The 26,839-nt window shown below is 42.9% G+C and overlaps 1 protein-coding gene and 1 long non-coding RNA gene across 2 annotated transcripts in view; one reads left to right on the plus strand and one right to left on the minus strand.

Annotated features, from left to right (window-relative positions):
- Window positions 1-3,869: 3,869 nt before the first annotated feature.
- LOC311264061 lies at window positions 3,870-8,561 on the minus strand. The gene is made up of 3 exons (XR_014623431.1): window positions 8,302-8,561; window positions 8,216-8,257; window positions 3,870-4,044 (listed from the first exon to the last, which is right to left on the minus strand). It is a non-coding gene; the product is annotated as an uncharacterized lncRNA (long non-coding RNA).
- Window positions 8,562-12,107: 3,546 nt separating this feature from the next.
- The window catches only part of zfpm1 (zinc finger protein, FOG family member 1), a 120,130-nt gene continuing 105,398 nt past the window's right edge, over window positions 12,108-26,839 (plus strand). The window contains exon 1 of the mRNA XM_084363470.1: window positions 12,108-12,624. Coding sequence (XP_084219596.1) covers window positions 12,585-12,624 — 40 coding nt within the window. The 5' untranslated portion in view covers window positions 12,108-12,584. The remainder of the gene's footprint in view (window positions 12,625-26,839) is intronic.

The raw sequence follows: 26,839 nt of genomic DNA on the forward strand, positions 1-26,839 counted from the left end.
ATGGTTATGACACACCATGGGAACACTTTTTTAATCAAACAGTTTTCATAACCTATCCTAACCTTTTCTTGGGTTAGGACTGGCTGAAACGGACTTCCATATTTATCACCATGAACCTTGTGCAAAGTCTGGCACTAGACACTTTTGGAGTAGGTGATAAGAGACAGTGTGAGTGCAACAAGGTACGCTGATTGTTATTCAAAGCTGCTGCTGTGCACTCTAACTTTTGTCGTAATGTTTTTCCCACTGTGAATATTTTTGCCGCTGAAAATGAGTAGAGACTCCTAATAGGGCCTAGACATGTCCCGTTTTAAATTAATATACAGTAGGTTAATAGTTTGTTGGCTCGGGTTGTAAACGCAGTTGCTGCTTATGTTCCTGTGCTGTGACTCTTAGTTACTTGTTTTCAGTGTGTGGGTCAGGTGAAATGCAGTCCCTCAGCCCTCGCACACAGAGTGACAGACAGGAGGATACTGTATGTATCCAACTCATTACACATAGCCCAGCTCACATAATGTAACGAGATGCACATGCAGAGCTGTTCAGGTTTGCTGTAGAGTAGATGCCAACCTCTGTTCAAAACATGCCACATGCTACTTAACCATTAATTACTTTTTTGTGCACCTTCAAGTAAAGTAAAACATCATACTGAGAAGTTACCCAATAGACTCATTGATTACTAATTACTTAATCATTTGTTACTCTTTTTGTGTACCTTCACAGAAAGTGAAAAATAATATTGAGTAATTCCCAATAGACTCATTAAATGCTAAGAGGGGGAAAAAACACGCACAGCACACTGTAGAGCGGCAAGTTAACGTTACCTCCTCTAACCTGAAGCTGCAGCCAACTAAAAGACACCATGGCAACTGCTGCTATAGTAGACACATCAACCTTACTTGAACCCCGTCCTGCTTCTCTGAAATCACTGGTGTGGAAATATTTTGCATTCCCGGTGAGTTATGTCAACAAAGTTTGCTTTGTTGACAAGAAAACCACAGTTTTTAAGCTATGCTATGCGTGTGTAGCATACGCTTCCACAGGCAACATGACAAATATGGCAGGACATCTCCGCAGGCATCATAAAGAAATAGACTTAACTGATAAAACTGTTACAATTATGTAGGTGTAGTAGGACCCAGAAGAGGACAACAAGGCAGGGAGCAGTGGATTAACGCTAGCCCTGAGGTCACTGGCGGAAATTGGTTTAAGTTGTGAGACATGAAATGTGAGATGTACCGGTAGGGATGCAGGCAGCCTGAGACAGACAGCAGTAGGGTTGATGATCAGGTCCACCTCGAACGGCCCAACAAAGCGCGGAACCAGCTTGTGTGACTCCATCTGAAGAGGAAGGTCATAGGAGGTAAGCCAAACCCTTTGACCTGGTTGGTATTGGGGGGCTGGAATTTTATTTATTCTGCCAAATGTTGACTTCATCGGGAGGGACAAGTGAGGGCATCACGGGTAGCTTTCCAAAAAGCCTGCCACACCTATGATGTGAACCGGGGTCAACGATCTGAAATGATGTACGAGGGAAGGCCATGGAGCCGGCATTTACTTCCTGCTTTGAGCGACCGAGCGACACAAAAACACAAGAGGGATCTGCTGCACTAGTGATTTGAAACTTTCACACTCACAGCAGGATGTAAATACCGGTGTGTATCTATCACAAGTTTCATTCATCTTGTCCGGCGCGGCTTCCGTAGTGCAATCGGCTGTGAGGGAGACTCGCGTGAACGCGGAGCGTGCCTCCGTGTAAACATAGCATAGTGACTGTTTAGGCTGTAAAAATGTACTAAATGGCGTCGTTTCGAGTAAACTCTGGATGTTGCTACTTCAGGACACTTGGATTGCAGCGGACGAGCAGTATGGAGGAATATTACAAAGTTTTTGTGTAGTTTTATGGACCTTTTCCCCTGGGTCACCACTTATGCTCGTTATATGGATTACTCCTGCTGGAGGGAAGCACAGCGGGTCTCCAGCTGCACTTTGAGGAATAAGAAACTACACCGGACTTCTCATCAGCATGTAGGTGAGTCGATAATGACCGAATTTTGTTTTAGAGTGAACTATTCCTTTAAGCCTCTACTTAAGAAACCATATCTTGACCCAGGATCTCTAAAAAATTATGGACCAGTGTCCAATCTTCCCTTCTTCTCTAAAGTCTTGGAAATAGTTGTGTCCTAGCAACTTTCAGGCTATCTACTTAATAATAATCTTCTGGAACCTTTCATCAGCTTTCAGAGCCTATCATTCCACCAAAACTGCACTTAATATAGTGGTAAATGACATTCCATTTACTTTGGACTCAAACTCTACCTCAGTGCCTCTGTTACTGGATCTCAGCGCTGCATTTGATACCATATATCATGGCATACTGTCAGGCTGACTTAAAAGTCATCTCTGGTCTGGCTCTTGCTTGACTGAAGTCTTACCTATCGGAAAGAACACAATGTGTTTTCTTATAATACTACTACTTCAGTATTTACTGATGTGAAGTATGGAGTTCCTCAGGGCTCTGTTCTTGGCCCTTTGCTCTTCTCTTTATATATTTCACCTCTTGGCCAAATTGGCCTGGGAGAGAGATCCCTCCTCTGTGGCTCTTCCTGAGGTTTCCTCCATCAGTTTATTCTCCAGGAGTCTCTAAAGCACAATCCTGGCTTGCTCAATTTGTTCGTCCTGGGTTCTGGAGAAGATCAGTATGTCATCCAAGTAGACAAAAACAAAATGGATCTACATGTCATGACGTATGCCGTTGATGAGGCCTCGGTAATTAATGTAGGGGCAAAGGGTCCCATCCTTCTTGCCATGAAGAAGTAGCCAGCGCTGAGGGGGGAAGAGGAGGGCCTGATCAAGCCAGTAGCCAGGGAGTTGTTGATGTACTCCTCCATGGATTCTCTCTCAGGGCGTGACAGGTGGTACAGGTGGGCGGTGAGGTGGCAGAGACAGAGCTAGTTCCTTACTGAACACTTTAGCCAGGTCATGGTACACTGGTGGCACTAGAGACAGGTCTGGAGGCTTAGAAGGGATGGTAGCAGATATCTTGGCAGGTGTAGCAGTGGAACAGAGACAGTGGGAGTGGCAGAAGGCGCTCCAGCTGGAAATGGAGGCTGCCAACCAGTCTATGTGAGGGTTGTGTAGTTTTAGCCAGGGGACACCTAGTACCACTGGTGAAGTGGGTGAGGGGATGACTAATGGCTGGAGGAGCTCTGATTTCCGGAGATGGTTAATGTGATGGGTAATGTGCGTTGCGTTACTGTAGCCAAACGCCGTCCATCTAGGGCATTTACCGTTTTAGGGGCATCAAGGGCTTCAATTGGGATTAGTGCTTGCTCAACCAGGGCAGAGTCAATGAAGCTGTCGTCAGTGCTGGAATCCAAAAAAACATGAATGGGAAGAGACTCACATCGTCACTAGAGGGATGCTCCAGAACTGCAAAGGGAGCTCTGGGGATCCAGGAGGGACGTAGGGGAGTCTGAAAAGCTCCTTGGCCAGGGGAGAAGGAGGTTAGGCAGAGTTCACAACAGGTAGATTACTCACAGTAGATGGTGTAGCTGAGGGGGGTGCAGGTGGTTGGGAGGTAAGCTAGTTGAGTTGGAGGCTGAGCTGAGTAACGTTGGAGCATAAAGTTTAAAAAAGACTCCATTACCTCCCGGAGCATGTGCTCATGCATGCCAACGAGAATTTCTTTTGCGTTGTGTGCCTGGTGGAAGGATACCCGATCTGCTGGGTCCATTCTTGGCCAGATGATTCTGTTACAATATGTAGGTGTAGATAGACCCAGAAGTGGACAACAAGGCAGGGAGTAGAGCAGTAAGGAAATTTATTGGTGCTTCACAGGTAGTATGCAGGTATGAGTAGTGATAGGCTCTGGCTGGAGAATCCGCCGGAGAGGAGGAGGAAGAGAGGCACCTCATGGTGGTGCTGGTGGATAGCGTGGAGTGTGGAGCGCAGGGGAACTCAGGGCAAGGCTGTTGGCTGCAGAGGTGCTGAAGGCTGGGTAACAGGAAACGGAGCCGCTGGTAGATGAAATGAGGTAGATCACTGAAAGCAGAAGAGCAAAAACGAAGTTAGATCTCTTAGTAAAATTCACAGAAAAAAACACAAAAAATCTCTTAAAGAGATTAGCACTGGCAGGGCCCATGTACCACATGGTGCTGACGAAATCATCTGGCAGCAGGTAGAGTAAAGACCAAGGCTTATCAGCAGGCGCTGATTGCCAATCTGCTGCAGGTGTGTGTGTGTCAGCAGCTCCGGTGAGGGGAAACCCCGCCCAGCCGCTCAGTGCACCTCTAAAAGCAGAACAAGCACAGAAAAAACAACACCACAGCACAAATCCAACACAGAAAATGACTGACTGTGACAAAAACAATACTGTTAACACAGACAACTTTTACATCCTCATTTAGAGCTAAACTTCCACAAAATTCAACTCGTGCTTAAGCAATAACTAGCGCTATAGGGGTATTTGTAACATCAGACATGCAACCTTATTTGGTGGTGGAAAACCCTGGATTTAAGCATTTAATTAGCGTACTGGAACCACGCTAAGAAATGCCAAGCAGGTTGCATCTTACCACAAAAGTGTTGCCCTCCATGTATGATAATGTGAAGGGAAAAAGTTATTGGAAGTCTGAGCAGTGCAGATTTAGTAGCCTTCTAGAGCAACACAGAGCAAAATGACCATCACAGCACACTACATTAAGAGTGCACACTGCAGTTACAACAAAGAGTCACTAGTTTGCAAGTTCCCTCTATGACTTATCTTCTTTTGTTTACGGTTAGTTTCCAGTTGACTGGTGAAACAAGTTATTGTTACATTTCTGTTGTTAATAAACTATTTACATTTGACAATAAGGCCTTAGTGTGGTACATTGCAAATGAATCATGGAGATTATATCATAACACCATGTAGACCATCTTTTGAAATAAGAAGTTTCATGGCATAAAACCAATGATCCTAGACTAGACTAGACTAGACTCAAAATGGCATAGCCATCTGTGCGAAAAGAAAAAAAAAAGAAAAGAGAATCTAATCAAATTGTGACCTTAAAAATCGAAAATGAAATACGATCTAATAATTAGTGATTAATGAATCGTTATTAGTTTGTGCCAGTCAGTTGCTGGTTCACAGTTAATCAGTAAGTGGTAAGTAAGTGGTAAGTATGTAGATTCACAGATACTTATAAACTAATCATTACCTAATGATTCATTAATACAGTATCTCCCAGTCTGTTCTGTAGTAAGTCAGCATTATCTACTACATAGTCCTTGAGTCACAGTTATTTAGGAATTATTCATTAATAATTCATTAACTATCAGTAATTTCTGATTAATTTCTTACTCGCTCCTCAGTAACTACTCACATTTCTGTGTACCTTATTGTAAAGTTGTATCAAAAATGCATAGTATGGATAAGATTCCTAATTTCCATAAATAAAAGTCTCCCAAAAGAGATCTAAAAATAGGCTTTATTGTTTTGTGTTCTTTTCACCCGTTTGCACATCATACTTTAAGATGCAACAAATCTATAATTTTTCATGGGACAGTGTAAACATTATCTGATTTCCTAACTTCCTAGGAACATAATGGAAACAGATGCATGACAGAAGAAACAAGCAAACAATTAATTCAAATCAAGATTTCTGCAAGAATAGAAAACACTGTACTTGCCATGGTAGCAATTTTTTGATTTATTGAACTCACATTTAGCAAGTTTCAGATTGGAAATGGAACTCAGCAAGCAAAGAAACAATTCAGCAAGTAAATGACCATTAAAACAACTTCATCATCAAGTGCACTTAAAAATTATCCACTTAACAGCACATGACAATTTGTACATCACACAAATCCCATGACAGTACGCTGCAAGAGACTGAATTTACAAACAGGGATGTCAAAAGCTCTAGGTGTTTTTAACATGCTTGTCAATAATCTTTTGGCAACCCTAATATAATCAAACGGTCAACAGATCCTAGCCTGTCAATTCAATCTTCCACCCCAGAGTTCAGGTTTGGTAACACTGTTTACCTTTCTATGATCAGTAGAGAAACAAGGTGTTCTATCTAGCCGAACAAACATGGTGAGCTCCATGAACTTGAGGGGGGAGCGGCAAGGCAGTGTTGTTGTAAATATTCAACCTGCTACAGCTTGTAGCCTACTGCTGCAAGGTGAATCCACTCCATAGGCACTCTGCTTAATAGGAAGCTGCTCTGCAACATGTTGCAGAACAGTGGTTTAGTGAAGGGGTGTGAATGTTGTACTAAGGATATCAATAAACCTTTTCACAGCAGACATTTTGACTTGTCACCGCAATTAATATAAATGATACAAAACACTTAATCTAGCATGCACCAACATAATTGGCCACTAAGTCAGCTCGCTCAGAAGATGCACCACTGCAGCCTAGTATACACCCTAAGCTTATACACCTTATGTGAACAGTTGCATAATGACACTCTTGGGGCAGGGATGGAAAATGAAAGTGTTCAATTTAACCATCACAATCCATCACAGAGTAGCAGCTGAGCCAACCAGTGCTGCTTGGGGCCAGTGGCTGTGACTTCAAGTTGAAGAATGAGGGTCTACAGTTATGCTAATTGCTCTGTGAAGCTGTACTCATGTAGAGTAGTGCTTTGAGCTAAATGCTGCTGTCAACATGAACTGATGTTTACCAAGTTCACCATCTTGGTTTATGTCACATCTCCAGCCAGCTCATGACATTCATCAAGTTGTTTTGCTCTTTCTCCTCAACACACTTGCCTCGTCATTCCAGCCATTTCCTCCTTTTCCCACCATTTCCCTCAACTGGCCTTCCCTACCCATTCACTCACCAGCCCCTCATAACAGCTTAGCAGTATTTATACTGGCCTATGTCCACTTGTTCTCTGCCAGATTGTCTGGTTTGCTCATGCCTTGTTCAGCCCTTTTACCCGCTCACCTGACCTGTTTATATCTTTGCCTGATCTTTGGACCTTGGATTACCTGCCTGCTTTTTATTGGATAAGTTTGCCTTTTCTGCCTGATTACCTGGTTTTGATCCTGCCTGCCTGATTCTGAGCTGTTACAGTACAGTCTGGCCAGAATTAACCCAGCTGATGCAGACCCAGCAAAGAGTGAGTTCTTATCACAAGCCAGTGTCATTAAGCAGTACCAAAAGTAATTCAACTCAATTGCAGGGGCTCTTCAAGAAATCTTTGGGAACAGATCATGTGCCTATTTATATCTGGCTAGGCTCCTGCAACAGTCTTTCTACCCAGCACATCCTTCTGTGTTTCAATGGCAGCCGACCCCAGTTTCTTTCCCCAAAGTGGTATTCCAGATCTCCTGGTGCCTGTTGGCTCTTGCTCACTCAGTGCTCTCTTATGTCCTAGCTCCAGCCTTCCTCCTTTCCCTTCAGAAAGATCCTGGGTGGCCTACATTATCTATCTATATACCAATGACCTGGATTCCCTCACCATTCTCACCACCTTTGCCCTCACCATTTGACAGCCATCTCCAGGAGGGTGGTCCTGTCACCCAGTCCTAGAGGTTTGCTGTACCAGCCCAGTTGTCTCCTGGCTTCTCCTCTGTCTCCTACTCTTGGAGCCCCTAGTGCCTTTCTCGGTTGCAAGCTCTTATCCCCAGAAAGGAGCTATGACATCAGGAATCGGAAGCTCCTAGAGTTTGTCCAGTGGACTGAGCTGTTTTGCCAAATGACTAAACTCCTGTCAAGCCAGGTATGTGCTTTTGTTTGATTGGTTCAACTTTTCTCCCACCTATTCCAGATCCAAGAACCCAGCTGTCTACAAGGGCAGAACACCTGTTTTGCAGTACCCAGCAACCCGTCAAAAGAGTGTTAGAAGGTAGTTAATGAAGTAGCAGTTGGAAAGGTGCGTTCACACCAGACCTTTTATTTTTGTTGCTGGCGTTAAGTTTACATATTAAGTCAATGCAAACGAGCGACTGAGCAGTTAATTGCTCAGGCGAAATATCGCTGGGGCTCCGAGCGACAGCGTCCGAGCGACGGAGCGAATAAACGCTCAATCGCTCTGTCGCTCGAGATGAGAAACCCGAAGTCTCTGGCCATCAGTCGCTTGTCGCTCAGCGCTGATTGGCTGCCGTAATCTATGTGTAACTATGACAACTACTGAAACCATGGAAACATAACACAACTCCACCGGTCCGGAAGAGCAAAGCCGGCTTTACGTTGACACACACACACACAGCCACTCACCGGAGACAAATGGCCAGGCGCTCCTCAGCTTGGATGGAGCACCTGTAGTTGGTGTCCAACCGGGCAATCCTGCCCCTGATTCTCACCAACAGCTCGTCAAACTGGGCCGTTGTCAGCCGCGTATACCTCCTGGAATAGCCGGTGGTATTCACTGAGATCAGTGCGCATCTTGAGTATGTTGTGGAACCAAAACTGACGACGCTTGGTTGTACGGCGCTTGTAGGACTTCCACAACAGGTAAACGGCGGCAACAGGTACAATGTCAGCCATGCTGGACCAATACAAACGGGAAGAAACGAACGCCTCCGAGCGATGTGAAATTCACTGGAATCGATTGAGTGGCGTCATCAGACGAGCGACTGCAGCTGAGCGACAGAGCGACTTTTTTGGAGCGACACGAGCGACAGCGACAAAAATAAAAGGTCCGGTGTGAACGCACCTTAAGAATTAAATGTTGCTTTGTGATATTCGTATTCCACTACTATGGCAACCCGCTGGAATGTTTGCTGACCATCATAGCTCACGCTCTACACTCACTACTTAAAGTCTCTATTGTGCCAAGGGCCTAAAATCATCTCTTATTTCTAGAATGAGTTTTGCAGTCTCCTGGGAGCCCTATCAACCAGTCCTCCAGAGTCCAACCCCAGTCCAATGACCAGACCAACTGCATGAATCATGAAATGGAGGCAGCTCTGCATGACATACCTTCTGTAATCCCATCCTGCTTTTGGTGTAAACAGCTTCTTTGGTTCAAATATGCCCACAACACTCGTCCTAGTCCTATCACTGGTCTCCTCCACTTCCACACTATGATTTTACTTGCCTGTCTTGATTCAGAGTTTCTGCCAGTCTGATTCTGAGCTGTTAGTTTGGTTTGTTAGCATGCTAGCATTTGCTAATTAGAACTAAACACTTTTTACACTTTTACAAAAGTTAAAGCTGTGGCTGATGAGAGATTCATTGATTTTGAGTATGTAAAGTTATAAGTGGTAGCATGTCTAAGTCAAAGTGTGGAAGTGTCCGGCTCTCAATCTTTTTGGCTTATGGACTCTCAATGGGCAGTACATATTTCTGATGCCTCATGATTAAAGTTGTAAGCATTTGAAAGAGTTTTAGCAGTCTGAAGAGGTGAAAATATGCAGTATGTCATAATAAAAAATTAAAAACAAATCCAAAAACAAGAAATAAAAATGTATTATTGATTTCCTATTTCTTATAGGTGTGTAGGATTTTGGGGGTGGATTTATGGGGCTCTATTGGCAGAAAATTTAAAGCAACATTATGTAGCTTTTTTACCTTAAAATAACAGCTTTAAAATCATTTTGATGGCACAGTGTCTTGTAATAAAATAAATGCTGTCACAGCCACTCCGGCCCCCATCACTTGTTTCTGTACTGCCTGTAAATTCAGTGAGAGGTGGGATCACAGCATTACATATATGTTTACTTCAAGATGCAAATTTCAAGACATAACATTGTTATGATGTATTGAGTTTTGTTTGAAGTTAGCACCTACATTAAATCTGACAAATAGTTACAGACCTGGCATTTATAATTACAAAAAAATGGATTCCACTCAGAAACTGTAAGGGGCGCCAAATCGCACAAAATGCCAATTTCTACATAATGTTGCTTTAATATTCCTAATTATGTTTTCATTAGTTTCATGTGAAACTAAGAACAGTTGTGTTTTTGTTACCTTAGAATGGCCCCTTTGTGTCCACAGAGGGAGTGGGGCCTCTACCATTGAGTCCACCATTTGCACCACCATGTTTCTACAGTAGGCCAGAACAGACACTGGCTCTGGAGGGGGCCTCTCATGTTCTTTGCTTTAATATTGTAACTGCAGGGGAGGATGGGATGAGGGGTATTTTGTTGGCTGCAACAAGCAACCTCACCGCAAGATGACACTAACTCCTACACACTGGACATTATGAACCATTGTTTTGAGGCATAGTCCTGGGTACATAACATTTTATGTTGAGGACACTGTTGCTAGGGTCGCTGCTTTCACCAATGTTAACCTTCCATTACTTCTAGAACCTGAGGAATAGTTGATGACCAGATATTTTTGCATTGTGAAATAAAGATGAGCCAACACTGCTGACTATTTATCTGTGTTGTTTTCAAGATTTTTGATACAAAACAATACTTTTTTCCCCTCAAAGTTATTTGTTGTTTTGTTCCAAAAAATATGTTTATGTTGTAGTTTGCATCCCTTCACTTGCAAAAACAGAATTTTATGTTCTCAAAATGAAAGTCTCTTGCTGTGTTGCCCTTGGAAAGCAGACAGAAGTGATCTCCAAAATACTACCAACTGTTGGACACATTGAGAGTGGATAGAAGAAGCACTGAAAGTGTTCTGAAGGTTTGTGGTTTGTGAACAACACTAGGTTTGGTTTTCTTCTGTACAGGGTACATGCATGGGTGCGTAGTTGCTATTGTCATTAATTAAACCCATATAGCTTTACAAGATTAATCTTCTCCCAGCCTCAAAATTGCAATCCAAAGTAGATGCAAATAGTAGTAAACCTGCCAGAATGGCAAGTCACCATGCTACTGCAGTACAGAGTATAAAGAATGTGATGTGTTTCTCAGCTCTCCACACTCAAAGCTTTTTCTGAGGTACTCTTGTGATTTGAAAGATGGCCACTAGGTGGCACAAGTGAATTTGGCTGGTAAGAAGCCACCTCCAGCTCCCTTTCCGTGATCATGTCGACAGGCAGTATATTTGTGAAAACAAGTGTGTGACCCAGGGGTTGTAAGTTCAAATCCCTAGATGGAATGATACATTATGGTATTAACAAGTGGCTGGGGTTTATCATTATCATCATTACTTTTAAGTGCACTGACTTGTTGAAAATTTGAGGTTTTCATTTGTGTAGTGTTATATGTGTTGTGGGTGTATACAAAGCTTAAAACAAACTTAAAATTTCTCATCTTACGAATTCTGGAAGTTAGTGGGAAAACCTGTCATTCTTATGTAGGTGGTATTTATACATTTCCCAATGAATGTAATGTGTCTTTGCAATATACAAATAAAGAAATTCAAAAGCTTAATCAGTATTATGACAGGATCTCAGATGAAACAGTGGGAATACTCAACCCTAAACCCTCAGCTGCTGTTAATAGTCAAGTGTTTCATGGATAAATCCATTCACATCCCTAAACGTGTCCCTAAACCTTCCATATTCCTATATTGTAGTCTAAAACTGCTATTGTATATTGTACAGTAGATACCTTTTGTAAGGTAATAACTTAAATGTGAGTCATCCATGCAGGAAACAAAAGCAGACTGTCATCAGCCCAAAATTAAATCCTGGCTAATCTCATGTTTGTATCACAATTACAGACGAATCAAAGAACAGAGCAATGAAAGCACTCAACAATACCATGTACTACACACTTGATACGTATGGAATTCAGTGCATGATATCAAGTTTATTGTGGGGACACACTGCTATGGAAAAATCATAATTTAGACAAAAGTAAAATATTTTGAGAATTTCATTGGAACCTCAGAAGTTCATCAGCCTCCCATTAGAAGACTATGCAATGTAGAACATGTGAAAGTTTACAACATTGGTACAAACAAAAAATTAACTTCTCGAAAATGTGTTATTGATTTATACATCTTTTCTATGTAGCCTATTTGTAGTTATTGAATAATCACGCAGTTGAAATGTGAAGCATAATATGTATTTTATTTTCTATTTCTTTATTTCTTTAAAAACAAATGCTTGCTTTACATGGGAGAAGGGTAAACCAATAGGAGACGAGTGCGGTGCCATACGTCAGACGTAAGGGGCGTTCCATAGGCGCGTTGTCTCCTCAGTAGTAAGCAGAGTTGACTGTAGCGCTCGAGCTCCATTGAAAGTGTCTGGGTCCCCGCTTCAGAGGCAGTGCGAGCGGACAAGGGGGCGGACCGGCGAAAGGAAACTTGACAGAAAATAATAGCTGTCACTCCGCTGACCTCCATACAACTGTTAATAGTTTTCAGTGTTAGTATTTCTGAGGACAGGCAACTGTGCTCGCTGAAGACGCGCTAGCGGCTGTGGTGGAGGCGCGCCCAGCGAAGGAATAACGTTAACAGGCAAACGGAGAGAAAGGTGAGGTCAAGGCACCTTTGGGAAGAACAGACGGAGGGCAGTAACAAGTCAGCGCGCTCAGCTACAGGTAGCTCTGCGTTAGCTGTCGTGGCAGAAGATATCAAAGTACAGGCGGGTCATGCGGATTTCTCCGGTCGCTGATCGGAGCGCAGCGTCGCAGCAATAAACGGTGTGGAAAGAGAAAAGAAGAGGAAAACAGAAGAACCAGACCGCTTCTATCACTCCGTCCAAGCGGGCTCCTGGTCACAGGGAAGAGCAGCCATGTCCCGGAGAAAGCAGAGCAAACCCCGGCAGATAAAGCGTAAGACTGCACTACTTGATTACTTGGTGTTCTGTGTTGTCAGTAGTGTGGGAAGCCACGCGCGCTCTGGGAGACGCCGCATGTTGTGTGCGGCGCCTGTCTGAGCTCAGCGTCCCTGTAAAGTTAATAAGGAGTACAAGAGCCGACTGTAATGCCCGACTGCCTCGGCAGTAGTTTTATGACACCATTTTATGGGCAAATATCACCTAAAACACAACCGGGACTTTAAGCAGGCTACTTTGAGTTCAGCTACAGTATTTTGTCAGACAGTGTGAGTGATGTAGTCTGCACTTTTTCTTCAGCCGTTTTTTGTAAATGACTAAAGTGCCACTTTGGCGGCCTCGCTATCTAGACTGTGTAAGAATATGAAAAAGTTTTATTTTATTAGCCTGTAAAGAAAGCTTTGTCCATTGGCAGCTAAACTGTAGCCGTGGCTTCCTGTTTAATTCTGTTGTGGAGACGTCAGTGTTCTCTGAAAAAGCCGATGTGAACAGAGATAAAGCAGCGATCCGATGTGAGCCCAGATAAAGATTAAAATTGGATCTTTTTTATTTGTTTTCTGTCTGAGGCAGCGCCGAGGCCGCCGTTGCATTTTCCCCCTGGCTTTTCACTTCTCTTTTCCAGAGATGGGGCGTCAGATAGGCCGCCTTGCTGATCTCTCTGGCTGATAGCTGCTTACAATTGGATCTTTTTTTCATCTATCCTTTTAACTCAATAATGCATCTTAGGTCCGCTTGAAAGGCCCTTTTCTTGGTCTGGCGCTTGGCTGGTCTCCGTGCTTGACGAGTTCTTCCTGTTTATAAAACGTGTGAGGTTTATCACTGGTGACTGATGTTCAAGTTGATACAAAAGCATATTAATGATGTTGTCATTAACTCGTGCTTGTGCTTTGTGAGGCTGAAGGGAAGGCCCTTTGCAGTCTGAGCTGTTGAAGAGTCTCAGTCTGTAATGTCATTATACTGGAGATGGAAGATTAAAGAAAACGTGCATGTATTTGTTTTGAGGCTGTAGCTGGAATGGAAACAATGACATCAGCAGAATAGTTTGTCTGGTAAGTTATCACATTGTGCAAATAATGATACGTTGTCATCAGTGATTGTGTGTGTGTGTTCCCAGAAACATGGTGTCTTAGCAACATTTTGGAGTTTAGGCTGTATTATATACAATTATACAGTTTCACATAATAATAATAATAATAATAATAATAATAATAATAATAATAATAATAATGAGTCTATCTATCTATCTATCTAAGACATTTTTGATCAAAACAACCTGATTAAGTACTCTGGCTCTGGGGCCGTGATGTTATCTTAGGAAAATGCATCTAATGGCAGCGATCTACTTTTTTTCATGATCTAATGCAAACCTTACTTGTGAGTGATGTTTGTGTTGTTTAGGTCAAGAGGTCAAAGGGAGCAAGGAGCGTGACACTAAGTTGCTCACAAGTGCAACATGCTAACAAGGACTGAACAATTACATTTTATTGTATGAAAAAAAAGATTACATTTTGAAAAACTTAAAAAAAAAAAAAAAAAGTGTCTTAGGGGGTGAAAGGATTCAGTCAGTTGTCAGCTAATGTTGCTGTCACCGCCCCAAAATTTACTCAAAAGTTAATTCTGTTGCTGACATTATATCTCTTGGTTGTTTTCTGGTTATTGGATCTCTGTATACTGGTTTCTGTACTATTGTTGCTTGGCCAAAGACGGATTTAACTAAAGAAGACACTTTACTACATGCAACAAGAGTGTTGGCTGTGTCCTTCTGCTGCTAAAAAACTAACAGAGTGATGGCTCTAGCTCTCCCTGAATGATCCTCACTTCAATATAAGGCAGATGGCTAGCAAGTTGGCTAGCTTGGTATTTGTTGAGTGTAAATGGCTGACAGCTTTCACACACATATTGTTGTTCAAGATTGTCACCCTTAAAGCTCTATTTTGTACCTCCAGGATCCGAAATTGTACGAGTATTTCCTGTCAGTCTGTGAAGCTAATATTAGCATAAGCAGCTAAAGCGCAGAACTGTCAAAAGTATTATCAAGGGTCATCAGGCTGGTATCAAACATTGTCATACACAACATACACATAATACACTTCATTAGAATAATGAATAAGAAGCAAACCATTTAGTTGTTGCTAATGGATGAAATGTCACTTTTCAACATGATGATCATTGGACATTATTGAGTAGCATAATGTTTGTATAATATAAAAGCTTAAAGGAGCTATATGTCACAAAAGTTGTTGAAAAAAGTTGAACTAAAATCATCTGCAGAATAGTGTAGCGTTGTAAGCACCAACACTCCCCCGGTGCTCCAAGCTTAGTGTTGTACGGAATGCTAACTGCACAGATAACTGAGTTAACTAGCTAACGGTAAAAAAGAAAAGTAGCAATTTTTTATATTGGAGTGTTGAGGATGATTGCGATAGCCTGAGGAAAGAAGCCTGAAGTCTGGTGGTACGGCAGCGGATACTTCTGTATGTTTTGCCAGACGGCAGCAGACTTTCTTCCATAGGTTGCCCCTGCTAGCATTGAACTGAGTGATCTATCGTGATCAAGCATATCCGCCGGGCTGACATAATGGATTTCTCTTGCCACTGCAAGTAGTCTACATAGTCTGTCACTTCCTGTTTTTTCCTCTGTTTCCATAGAGAGGCCTATCAGCTGTGAACTCCTAGCAGGAACCTACAGTAAAGCCTGGAGATGTATTCCAGACCCTGAGGCTGATAAACCCAGACTAGAATTGGCATGTACGAGAGAGAGAGTGTGTGTGTGTGTACATGTGTGTGTCTCAGGGGTGTCATGGCCGTCTTTATCAGTGCTTCTGGTCCACTATGCTTCCCTGTGCACCAGGCCCCGGTTGTGGTCGAGGCCAGCCAGGCTCTCAGCCCCGTGACTCTCTTGTGATTTGGCAGACATTTTGATAGGAAAGAGTGAGGAGTGATAAGGACTTTGTTCAGCTGGGGTGTGCAGGGGATTCAGCAGAGATGGGGCTGTTAGTGTTACCACCACCACTACTATTATTACTGTTAAGGCAGTGTGTCCACCATGTTGTTTTGAGCATGCTGCTCACTGTTACTGATATGACCAGTTCCAGTCAGGTCACTGTTGTCGGATTGAGTTTCATTATTATTGAAAACACTGTTTGCATTCATTGTGATCTATAGCAGCTAGTTGTTGGGTCAGAATATGTGGAAATACTTTTGACTCCACACCATAGTTGGAACAATCATGGATAAAGGTAACATAGATGTGCTGTGAGTAAAGCTTCAGCTGTGCTTAGGCAGAGATGCTCGTAAACAACTTTGTAAACCTACACAGAGGGTTTTATGGGCAATGATGCTCAACACCTGAAATCTTAATAATGCGTTGTGCAAAGCTGAGCATCAAGCAAGCCGATTGAGGAAAAGAAGTTCAAATGTAACATCTACCCAGAGGTCTCTCAACACTTGCTTTCATGCAGCCTGGAGAAGCACGTTTCAGCCCTAACTATTAACTACTATTAATCATTACCAGTCAACAGGAGTCACCTGTTGAAGTCACCAAGTGAGACAGCGGAGGCACTGTGAATGAAACGAGCACTGTTTGTTTTACAGTGTATTGTATGATTAGCCTATGTGTGCTGGCCCTGAATTCACTTATATTAGTCATTCCAACTTCATCTTTCTAAAGTGAAGGCTACAGGTGCTTCCTGCAATTTTGGCAAACCTCCATAATCAAAGTAAACAAGTGACAAGGGCTGGGTATTTACCAAAGTGTGTCTGAACCTGCAGATATCAAAAACTGCCAAGTACTGAAGGTTAGTTTGAATGTCTCCCCAAATTGTCGACTTCTTCTATAAGAAGATACAATTTTATTTAGGCAAAGTATGGTATCGTTTTAATATCAGGCCAATATTGTGTCAACACTTTCTGTAGTGTGCAGCTGTAACAGAGAGAAGCTTTTCTCCCTGAATCACTAACTTTTCAAAAACCACTAGAAAAGCAACATTTGACAACAACACTGCCCTCCTCCTTCACACACGTGCGCGCGCACACACACACACACACACACACACACCCCTAACAGAGCGGTACATTAAGACAACATGACATGGATATCTTTTTCATTTTTTTCCCCAACAACAATGGATTAAGTCCAGGGCTTTCTGGAGGCCCATAGTTGAGGAGGAAAAGCGGCTGTTTGTGTAGCAGATAGATATTTGTCTGTGTCTCTTTGTGCGTCATCCTCCCCAACGGTTGGTGATCTTTCAGCCTGATAAGACTTCTCTCCTTGATGGAGAGATAGGAGGCAGGCAGGCAGCCCATTGAGGCTGGATCCCTGGGCTTATATTTTGGCGATTGAGATGGGAGACACGATAAAACTTGGCGGCGATCGCTGCTGCTGATATCGCAGAAAGTAAAAGAGAGAGGGAGAGAAAGATGGGAGGTTGGGAGAGGGAAGGAGAGAAGGAGGATGGAGGGCACATTGTAATTACATCTGGCTGTTGCATGCCATTTTCCCAGCATTGTTGCGTTGTTGTCATTGGTTTTGTTTGCGATTGACTGGAGGTGGATCTCTTGATAATTAAAGGAACAGAAAAGCAGAGGGAGAGTGGGGAAAAAAGTGCGGTGATAAGAGGGAGGAAAAGAGGAGGTGTGGAGGTAGATAGTGGGAAGAAAGAGATAGAGAAGGAGTGAAAAGTGTGTGGAATACTTAGCTGGTAGATGAATGTGTTGTGGTGTGTTTTTAATGGCAGCCCAGCCAGCTCTGCCGCTCCCCCACCCCTCTCTGAAAGATGTTTGGGGCTGATAAGGAGGCCTGCTGATGGTAGATAGATAACACCCTGCAGATCCACACTGCTGATTGTGTGTGCGTGTCTGTGTGTGTGTGTGTGTGTGTGTGTGTGTGTCTGTCTGTGTGTGTGTGTGTGTGTGTGTGTCTGTCTGTCTGTGAGAAAGCTTCCTATGACATCAGTGCTATAGCTCAGAGGTCAGCATGAATAATATGCTGCCTCCCACAGCTTAAAGCAAACCAGGACGCCGGCAGAGGCCAAACAAGGAAATCACCATGCTGACCTCCTCCTCCTTTTCGTCTTCTCTTTTTTTCCCTCCATTAAACAGTGGTTAAACTTCTTTAAAGCTTAAAGAAGAGGTGTTTTTAGATTTTTAAGACCGGTTCCAGTTGAGTGTTGCAGCTGTGTGAAAGAAATGTGTCTGTTGTTCTTTTATCAGTAGCCTGACAAGGCATGGGTCATGTGATTGTTATATGGACGCACAATTGAGAGATTAATTCATTCTTTGTGAGCCAAAGTGAAATAAAACACAAGCATGTCTAAATTCCAAGCATACACACACACACATTCACACACATACACACACACACACATACACACACACACACACACACACACACACACACACACACACCCACACACACATAAACCCAGAAGACTCATGCAGCGCCTTGGTGGCTTTCCCTTGTGTGTTTTTTCTCCTTCTTTGTTCTGCTTTTAGCTTGATGTGAACTTTCGATAAGCCGCGGGGCCTGATCTCCGGTGCAGATAGAGATCGCCAAGTGTGATTAGAGTTGTTATCAGGCTGCAGCAGGCAGGAGCCGAGGCTCCACAGCAATAACAACAGGCCCAGGCAGGAGCAGCCGGGGTCCGGACCCTGGCAATCAGTTCCAGCCCTAATGGGATTAATGTTGTTGTATAATTAGATGATAGGTGTGAATGCATTTCTTTTCTCCCTCAGTCTTTTCTCACTCATTCAAGCACCCCTCCTCCGCCTTTCCACCCCTCGTGTCTCCTCTCTTTCTCTCCTCCCTAACAAGCATTGTCATTGATTAATTTAATTAAAATTAATACCACGTATTACTCATTCTAGATTCTGTATAAGATAGCACAGACATGTTGGGAAATTTTGGTGTTCATCGATGATTATCTCCAGGGTGATTTTTCTTTTTCCTATTTAAACATTCTTTCCGTTTAAGGCGTAAAACTTGAAGAGTGTACAGTAAGCGGGAGGGGAAGAAAAAGAGGAAAGTAACAGCATCAGCAGGATGACTCGCATTGGGTTGATTCTACTTACAGATATTAAACCAGCTATAGATGGTGACTGATTGTATATCAGACGCCAACGTTTCTCATGCTCACCATGAGATGGCTTGGTGTGAGCGCTGCATATTACTGCAATCAGTCATAGCAGCATATGCATGCACATATAGTGTCAAAACAGTCCTGTTCAAGCTGTTCTATGGAAGTTGAAGAAGCTGAAAACCACCCTTTCCATAACTGTTATCTTCAAAAAAAAATAAGCATGTATATGCATGTTTTTTAAAGGTTGTTATAGCCTTTAAAATGTGTCTGCAAGATTACACAAAAACTACTGAAAGGATTTCTGCAAAACTTTGATGGATGCGGCTCAGAATAGATCCCATTAGCTTTTTGTCCAGATCTGGATAAACAGACGGATCCAGGAATGTTCCTCACTATCTTTAACATTGTGAGACAGGGCTGTTTTCCAAATTTTCCTTAATTTCTTAGAGATTAATGCACTGATCTTGATGAAAAAAATCTGGCGTATTAAAGTGGCTGGTATATATAAGTGAGTTCAAAGGGGACTTTTAAGTTAATGCCTGTCTCACTCATTCATATTAAAGACAAAAGCCAGATTTTCATGAGTGTTAGTGGGTTTTTTGTCCAGTGTGAAGGGGCTACAAAATGCCTTGTGCATTTGCCTGTTTTCTCTCTGCTTTTGTGAAATCTTTTAGCTTTTTTTCATTGATTTGTGTGTTTGCATTGTGGCTTTCCGAGCAGCGATGACGGAGAGCGTGTGTGTTTGTGCACGGTGAGATACACCAAAGGGGGAAGTTGGCAGGGTTACAGAGGAAACACCGTTTGTGTTCGGTTTGTGGATGAGTTATTACCCTTTCCTGCTATTTACCCACGGGACGGCCTCGTGGTGAATTATGGTTCCCCAACTCAGTGCGGTTGTAAACGGTTTCACCCTTGACCCTGCCACTGACGACGCTGTAGACGGGGGGGGGGCGGTAGCAACAGTAGCATAATCTATGTCCAAACTGTTTGCTCTAGCAGTAATTACCACTCTGCCTGCTCTTCCCAGGGAGCTTTGTGAGCGCTTAACTCACGGCTGGCATGCTCTGTATTTGAGATGGTGGATGTTTAAGCAGAGTAACCAAAGAGTCCCAGCCTGCTTCTCAAGCTGATGTCCGATCGATGCATGAAAACACAGGTTTGAAGACACATGATGGTGCAGTGATGGAGAAGAGTAACAGCATCACAGAATTTCCACTTCATGAAAGTAGACCAAATGGAGGTCACTTGTTTCAGGTGTGTGTGTGTGTGTGTGTGTGTGTGTGTGTGTGTGTAGTTGCTGGCTGTAGAAGTGTAATTGTGGCTGGGATAACTGTGGGGCAGGTGGCGCTCATCTCTGGTCACAATGACACTCAATGGGCAGTGTGTGTGCGTGGATGTGTGTGTGAAAGAGAGGGAGAGCCAGTGTTATGACAAGGCCCCCCCAGCAGCAGTGACAAGAAAGACCATTTACTTCTACTGTGCTTAGCACTCTTTTCCGGGGTGTTAAGGCAACCTAGGCAAACAACACTGCCTGCTTTTACAGCCACACGTACTGACCGACTGACTGACTGACCAACAACAATAAATGCAACTGTAGCTTAAAGCTGCCAAGCTTGAATGCCCAGGTCAAAGGTCAATACTCAACCAGCCCTACACACACAATGCAGTGCATGCAGTGCTGACCCAGTGTGCACCTGCTCCCTGTTCAGTCAGCCATCAAGTGAACTGAATCCTCTTCATGTCAAAATGTCAATGTTGGATAAAAATCTAGCTATAAGTTTTAGTATATCATATTTTCCCCAGGATGGGAGGCCTTGCCTCAACCAATGGATGTTAGCCCCCTCTCCTCTCCTCCTTCTCCTCTCCACTCCTCCTTCTCCTCTCCGCTCCTCCTTCTCCTCTCCACTCCTCCTTCTCCTATCCACTCCTCCTTCTCCTCTCCTCTCCTCCTTCTCCTCTCCACTCCTCCTTCTCCTCTCCTCTCCTCCTTCTCCTCTCCACTCCTCCTTCTCCTCTCCACTCCTCCTTCTCCTATCCACTCCTCCTTCTCCTCTCCTCTCCTCCTTCTCCTCTCCACTCCTCCTTCTCCTCTCCTCTCCTCCTTCTCCTATCCACTCCTCCTTCTCCTCTCCTCTCCTCCTTCTCCTATCCACTCCTCCTTCTCCTCTCCTCTCCTCCTTCTCCTCTCCACTCCTCCTTCTCCTCTCCTCTCCTCCTTCTCCTCTCCACTCCTCCTTCTCCTATCCACTCCTCCTTCTCCTCTCCTCTCCTCCTTCTCCTCTCCACTCCTCCTTCTCCTCTCCACTCCTCCTTCTCCTATCCACTCCTCCTTCTCCTCTCCACTCCTCCTTCTCCCCCTCTCCTCTCCTCCTTCTCCTCTCCACTCCTCCTTCTCCTCTCCACTCCTCCTTCTCCCCCTCTCCTCTCCTCCTTCTCCTCTCCACTCCTCCTTCTCCTCTCCACTCCTCCTTCTCCCCCTCTCCTCTCCTCCTTCTCCTATCCACTCCTCCTTCTCCCCCTCTCCTCTCCTCCTTCTCCTCTCCACTCCTCCTTCTCCCCCTCTCCTCTCCTCCTTCTCCTCTCCTCTCCTCCTTCTCCCCCTCTCCTCTCCTCCTTCTCCTCCTTCTCCTCTCCTCTCCTCCTTCTCCTCTCCACTCCTCAGCAGCAACGGCCAAATTTCAGCAGCAGAGGTGCGCCACTGTTATTTGTATATAGGGGAACCACTGGATATCTAGTAGTTGATTGCATTGCTGTGCACTTGATTTGCTTAGTTTTTCTTCAGATACATTAATACATTTAATTTGAAACATGTGCTCCTTTACTACAGCATCATGTAACCTTACACACAACAACAAACCTTCGAAGAGATGATGTGATGAAAACATGTGTAGATTATGTGTGTGTTCTGGTTTTATCAGAGGTCCACATCCTTATTCTGTCTGTGTTTTCTGGTTAGAAAACTGAAATAATTAAATGGAAGGCAGAGAAGAATAGAGTGGGAGAAGAGGAAAGAGAATACAACCACCAAGACTGCATAGAAAAGGTGAGCAGCCACCATATGAACAGTAATGCAGAGGCGAGAAGGAAGAAGATGAAGAGAAGGGGACAATGAGGGAATGAGGAAGCACACAAGGATTAGAAGGAGGAACTGGGAAGTATAGGACGAGGAGGTGATAAGGGCGATTTTGCCTCCGAGACAATGCGAGGAGAAAGGGGAGATGCTGGAGGAGCCTCCTGGGAGCTACCTTAACAGAGGAGGTCTAGACTAGCGGCTCCTCTTGCTGTCTGTCCACAGACACACACACACACACACACACACACACACACACACACACACACACACACACACACACACACACACACACACACACACACACACACACACAAAATCTGATTTAATGAAAACATCATAAACACACACCTTTAGTACCACAACATAAGCATCACTTCTCTTAGGATTGACATCAGTGATGACCTGAGCAGGTGTTAACTTTCTGGGTTTTGAAACTCACTGCTCTTCTAATCAGCCTGTTTACTCCTCCGTGTTGCAAAAATGCAACTTTTTTTTCTGCTGTCAGAAGCTGAGCCGTTTGTTGTTGCAGTTCCCTCTGACTGCCAACAGAGGAGGATAAAAGTCATAAATAACTTGTTTTCAGTTGAAATGTACTGTTGATGTATTTGATCACATTAATGAATGTAAAGCTGATCAGGGTCATGTCTGTGAGCAAAGCATAGCGCACCCCCTCTCTCATTCTCTCTCTCTTTCTCTCTGTCTCTTGTATCTCTCTCTCTCATGTCTCATGTCTCAATGTGTACATTATGAGTCATGTGAGAAAGTAGTGTTGCAGTGATCCGGGCCTGTGGATTGCTTTGTGCTTGTGTAAACCATGGTGCTCTAGCTCCCCGACTGATAAGTGAGCTGCCAATCAACCGGCTGTGTGTGTGTATTTGTGTGAATAGTGGGACGGGAGGTGTGTGTGTGTGTCTGGCCTTACAGTATGCTCATAGACTGTATGGTATGTGCCACAGGTGAAGAGACATCATATTAAGAGCATTTAATATCAATTGTTTATTTTTAAAACAAGACTTTAAGATGGATCACTGTAAATGTACATAGATCTTTTTATTGTAGTTATTATACTGGAGCTTGGTGCTAAAGATTATCTTTTTTATCTTAATTATACAGTACTGTGCTATTGTAGACTATATTGTCTTAATTTTGAATGATAAAAACAAACAGTGAGGGCTTGTGCTTGTCAAAACCATGCGGCAGTCAGACAACATGTGGACCAGTGGTTCCCTAGCCCGTATAGAAAACCCCCAAGGGATTGCAAGATAATTAACATGACCGGAAATAAGAAAAAATAAATAAGAAAAAATCTGTCTGCTACATGAATAGTAAAAAATACGTTTTAATAGTGGGCAGCGTCAGGCCTCTTAAACGGTACACATGAAGAGAACAGCCCTCGGGGTTTAAACTTCTTGTCGTTCATAGACATATGGGCTGCAACAAGAGGTCATGATTGACACCGCTTTGCTTCGAAGGGTCACTGCACCTACAGAGTGTCTTTTTAACTATGTTTTAAACTGCTGATTGTTTTAATTGAATTTTATTAATCAATGTATGATATATCAGAATGCACATTGTGATTTTCCAGTGTCCAAGGTGACATTATTAAATGTCTCAAATGTCTAAAAATAAGTACTGATTTTAGTGCTCATTTTCTGCCAGATGGCTTCCCAATCATTCCAACTCTCCAGCTTGTAGCTGTAACCACTACAAGTCAAAAAGTTTGGCAACAGCCTCTGTGATTTCAACATTTAAAGTTGAGCTAGACTGGTATATCCATTTGCCGATATTATCTGCCAATATTGGGCTGTTATAGATATATCGGTATCGGCATATATGTAGTATGATATGCACTGATTATGATTTTTTTTAGAAAAAAATTACAAACATAATGCAGAAAAAATGCTTGGGGTAATTAATAATTATTGAATTTGCAGTAAAGTTCATGGTTTCAATGGACTGATGTCATTTTGGACTGTAAAGTTTACTGTTTAACTGTAAAATATCCTTCCTCCATTAAATATCTTTGTACCAAGTGGTTCATTTGAGGGATCAATATAAAAAAATGTGTACATCAGCTGATATTTAGCGATATCAGAATTTTACAGTCTCTGCGTATTGGTGGGGCTCAAGTTTAAAGATGCAGTGTGTAAGGTTGTTGATTTTCACTCTCAGGTCATCACAAAACAACGCTTTGGGTCGGTGGCCGGCCCGAACCACCAACCCAAAGCGCTTGTATTAATCAGCTATCCTTCTCCTGAATTGCATATAGCAACTTTTAATTGTTATATGCTTCTGTATTAAGACATGTAAACTGCAGTATTTAAAATGAAATATTTGAAAAATAAATATGAAAATTTGAAATATTAAGCTTCAGAAGAGTTTATATATGTTAATAAATAGTTTTGGTGTAAATTTTTGTCCAAATCTTGGAATGTTTCTTCTCTGTGAGTGCATATTGATACAGTGCCACTTTGTGGAATATACCGATACTGAATACTACTCTGGAGAAGCTTTCCAAAGTCTGAGAAAATAACTTCAGTATGGCCTTGAAGCCATAAAAGGAGGATCTCACAAAAACAAGTACAGGAGCCAGAGTTTTGAGCTTTGCTCCTGAGATATAAAGCAGAGACATCCCAATTTTCAGAGTCCCCCAACTTCATTGTGAAGTGCTATATTAAATGGCGGGAGTACCAATGGTAAAATCCTGCTGGGAACAGATTAATTTTTAGGCTGAAATGTTGTGTCATGATATTGCCAAATTCTAACATGGTCTGCATTACATTTGCTACAACAAGGTTTTTGGTATCTGCAATGAAATGTCCAGATCAAACTCACCAAAATAAAACAACACTGCTCTGTTTCCGTCCTGTCTTTATAATGCTTTGCTGAAGACTGTTGGGGAAAACACATTTGTGCAATTTCTTGACACATTGTTTCATCTTCTCTCTCGATAGAGACACAGATAAAGCTTGAGTGAGCTATAGAACTAACTTTATGCAATCTCTCAGATTAATGAAGCCCTGCTTTAACATCATTTATTATGGGTGTGTTGACCTAATATAACTTAACAGCCAGGGGAGACAGGAACTCAGAGCGTAAACACTCCTTCACTGTGTAGACGCAACAACAGGGCACAACACAATGTCTCTGTGATATCAGGTTAAATAACAAGCCAAATGATTTTTTTTTAAGTTTGTTAGGATTTTTGGACCCTTTCACCTCCACCTTCAGATATTCCAACAATTCATCCTTGTTTTCTCCTTATTTAAATAATCTCCTCCCTCTTTCGTCTCAACGTCCACTGTGTTTTTTTTTTAAGCGCTACTCCCTCTATTGTTACCCTTCCACCTCCACTTCTCTATCACCCCTTCTTTCATTCTATCTATCTGCCCCCACCCTCTCTTTCTCTGTCTCCAGCCAGACCCCTAGCCTTGGCGAACCAGGTCTTGGCGGTATGATAATGTGGAAAGTTGAACTGGCCCCATTACAGCGAGGCTGATGGTAGGGCAGATAAAGCTGTTGATAATGGGTGCAGATAGCGCTGACACAGCGGTCCAATAGCCTAGCCCTGCCCCCCCTCCTTCCCCCCTCACCCCCTCAACCCCCCCATTATCATTCCTGCCTACCGATGGGCTCCCAGAACGCTATCTCCTCTCCATTTCCACTCCTGCGACAGATAAGAATGGAAATACTGACTTCATAGCTGAATGATTAAAGTGTCTGCCTTTCTTGATAATACACAGATAAATTATGTTCTTCTTCTTCTTCTTCTTCTTCTTCTTCTTCTTCCTCTTCCTCTTCCTCTTCTTCCTCTTCCTCCTCTTCTATCTAGAAAAAGGGTGGGGTACAGCAGAAAGAAGAAAAACCCTCTCTTTTCATTTCTCTTTTCTTTTGTGGAGTGTTTTTTTCTTTTAGAGAAGGAGGGGGATGAAGTGCAAAGAGGAAAGGGGGGGTGAGAGATTCTGTAGTGGTCATATGATTGGAAGAAGAGTATCAAGATGTGGAAGTGTATTATATTTGGAGATCCTGTGGGCTGTATTTAGATGTATGAAAACTGCATGGGCACAAAGATCATTGCAGAATGGCCATCAGTACCAGCTGAAGTACAAAGAAAACTTGTACTACTGGCTTTTCGAGTCATTATAAAGGCAACAAGAGTGTTTGGAGGGAGGGAGGGAGGGGGGCATAGACATAGAGATGGAGTGATAGAGAGAGAGTAGGGGCAGACAGGCCTATTTGCAGCCCAGTGAACTCCCACTGCAGCTACAGCCGTTTCCAGGTTGACTTTTTATCACTGATCGCTCCAGTTTGATACCAGGAAAGATCCCTGATGGATATGCTCCCTGCATCCAAATCCTCTAACCCATTTTCTTTTTATCCCCCCTTCGCACCCCCCTATACACACCCAGTAACCTCTATCTCTCTCCCCTCTCTTATCTTTAGCTCTCCAGCTCTCTGTCTGTCCAACTGAACTTCTGTCCTCCCTCCTTTGCTCACCTCTTCCTTCCTCCTTTCCATCACTCCTCCTCCTCCTCCTTGATCAGGATGGTGATGATGATGGTGTCTGCTATCTGTAAATAGCTGGGTTTACATTCAAGTTGTTGGACATGAGTTCTGAATAGGGGTGTCATGATTTCAATTTTAAATAGACAATCATTAAAAATCGATCACCGTAATCAAAAGCAGGATTGGCAATCAGTACACCTCTGCCAGCTAGTGACTCTTCTTTTTGTTTTTGTGTTTAACAGTTTTTTTCAAATTGACCTATGAAATATATCAATATCATTACATTCCAAATAAATTATTGTACTAACATGTAACCGTGTGGACTTAGTGTGCTACCTTAAAAATATACGGTGGTCATATCACACTTGATAGGACGTAGCCTATCTTTTTAAAGAAGAAGAATTTGAAAATGTAAATGGCATTGCATGAAACCAACTGTTGATCTTTTATGAATCAGACTTGATGGTAAAACATTGGCATAGCCATCAGTCCTGGAAAATAATGTCTAAATTGAAAATCGAATCAAATCCTAACCAAAAAATTGACAGACATAGCAAA

The sequence above is a fragment of the Pagrus pagrus genome (assembly GCF_965226575.1).
Source record: "Pagrus pagrus genome assembly, chromosome: 10".
Taxonomy (NCBI): Eukaryota; Metazoa; Chordata; class Actinopteri; order Spariformes; family Sparidae; genus Pagrus; species Pagrus pagrus.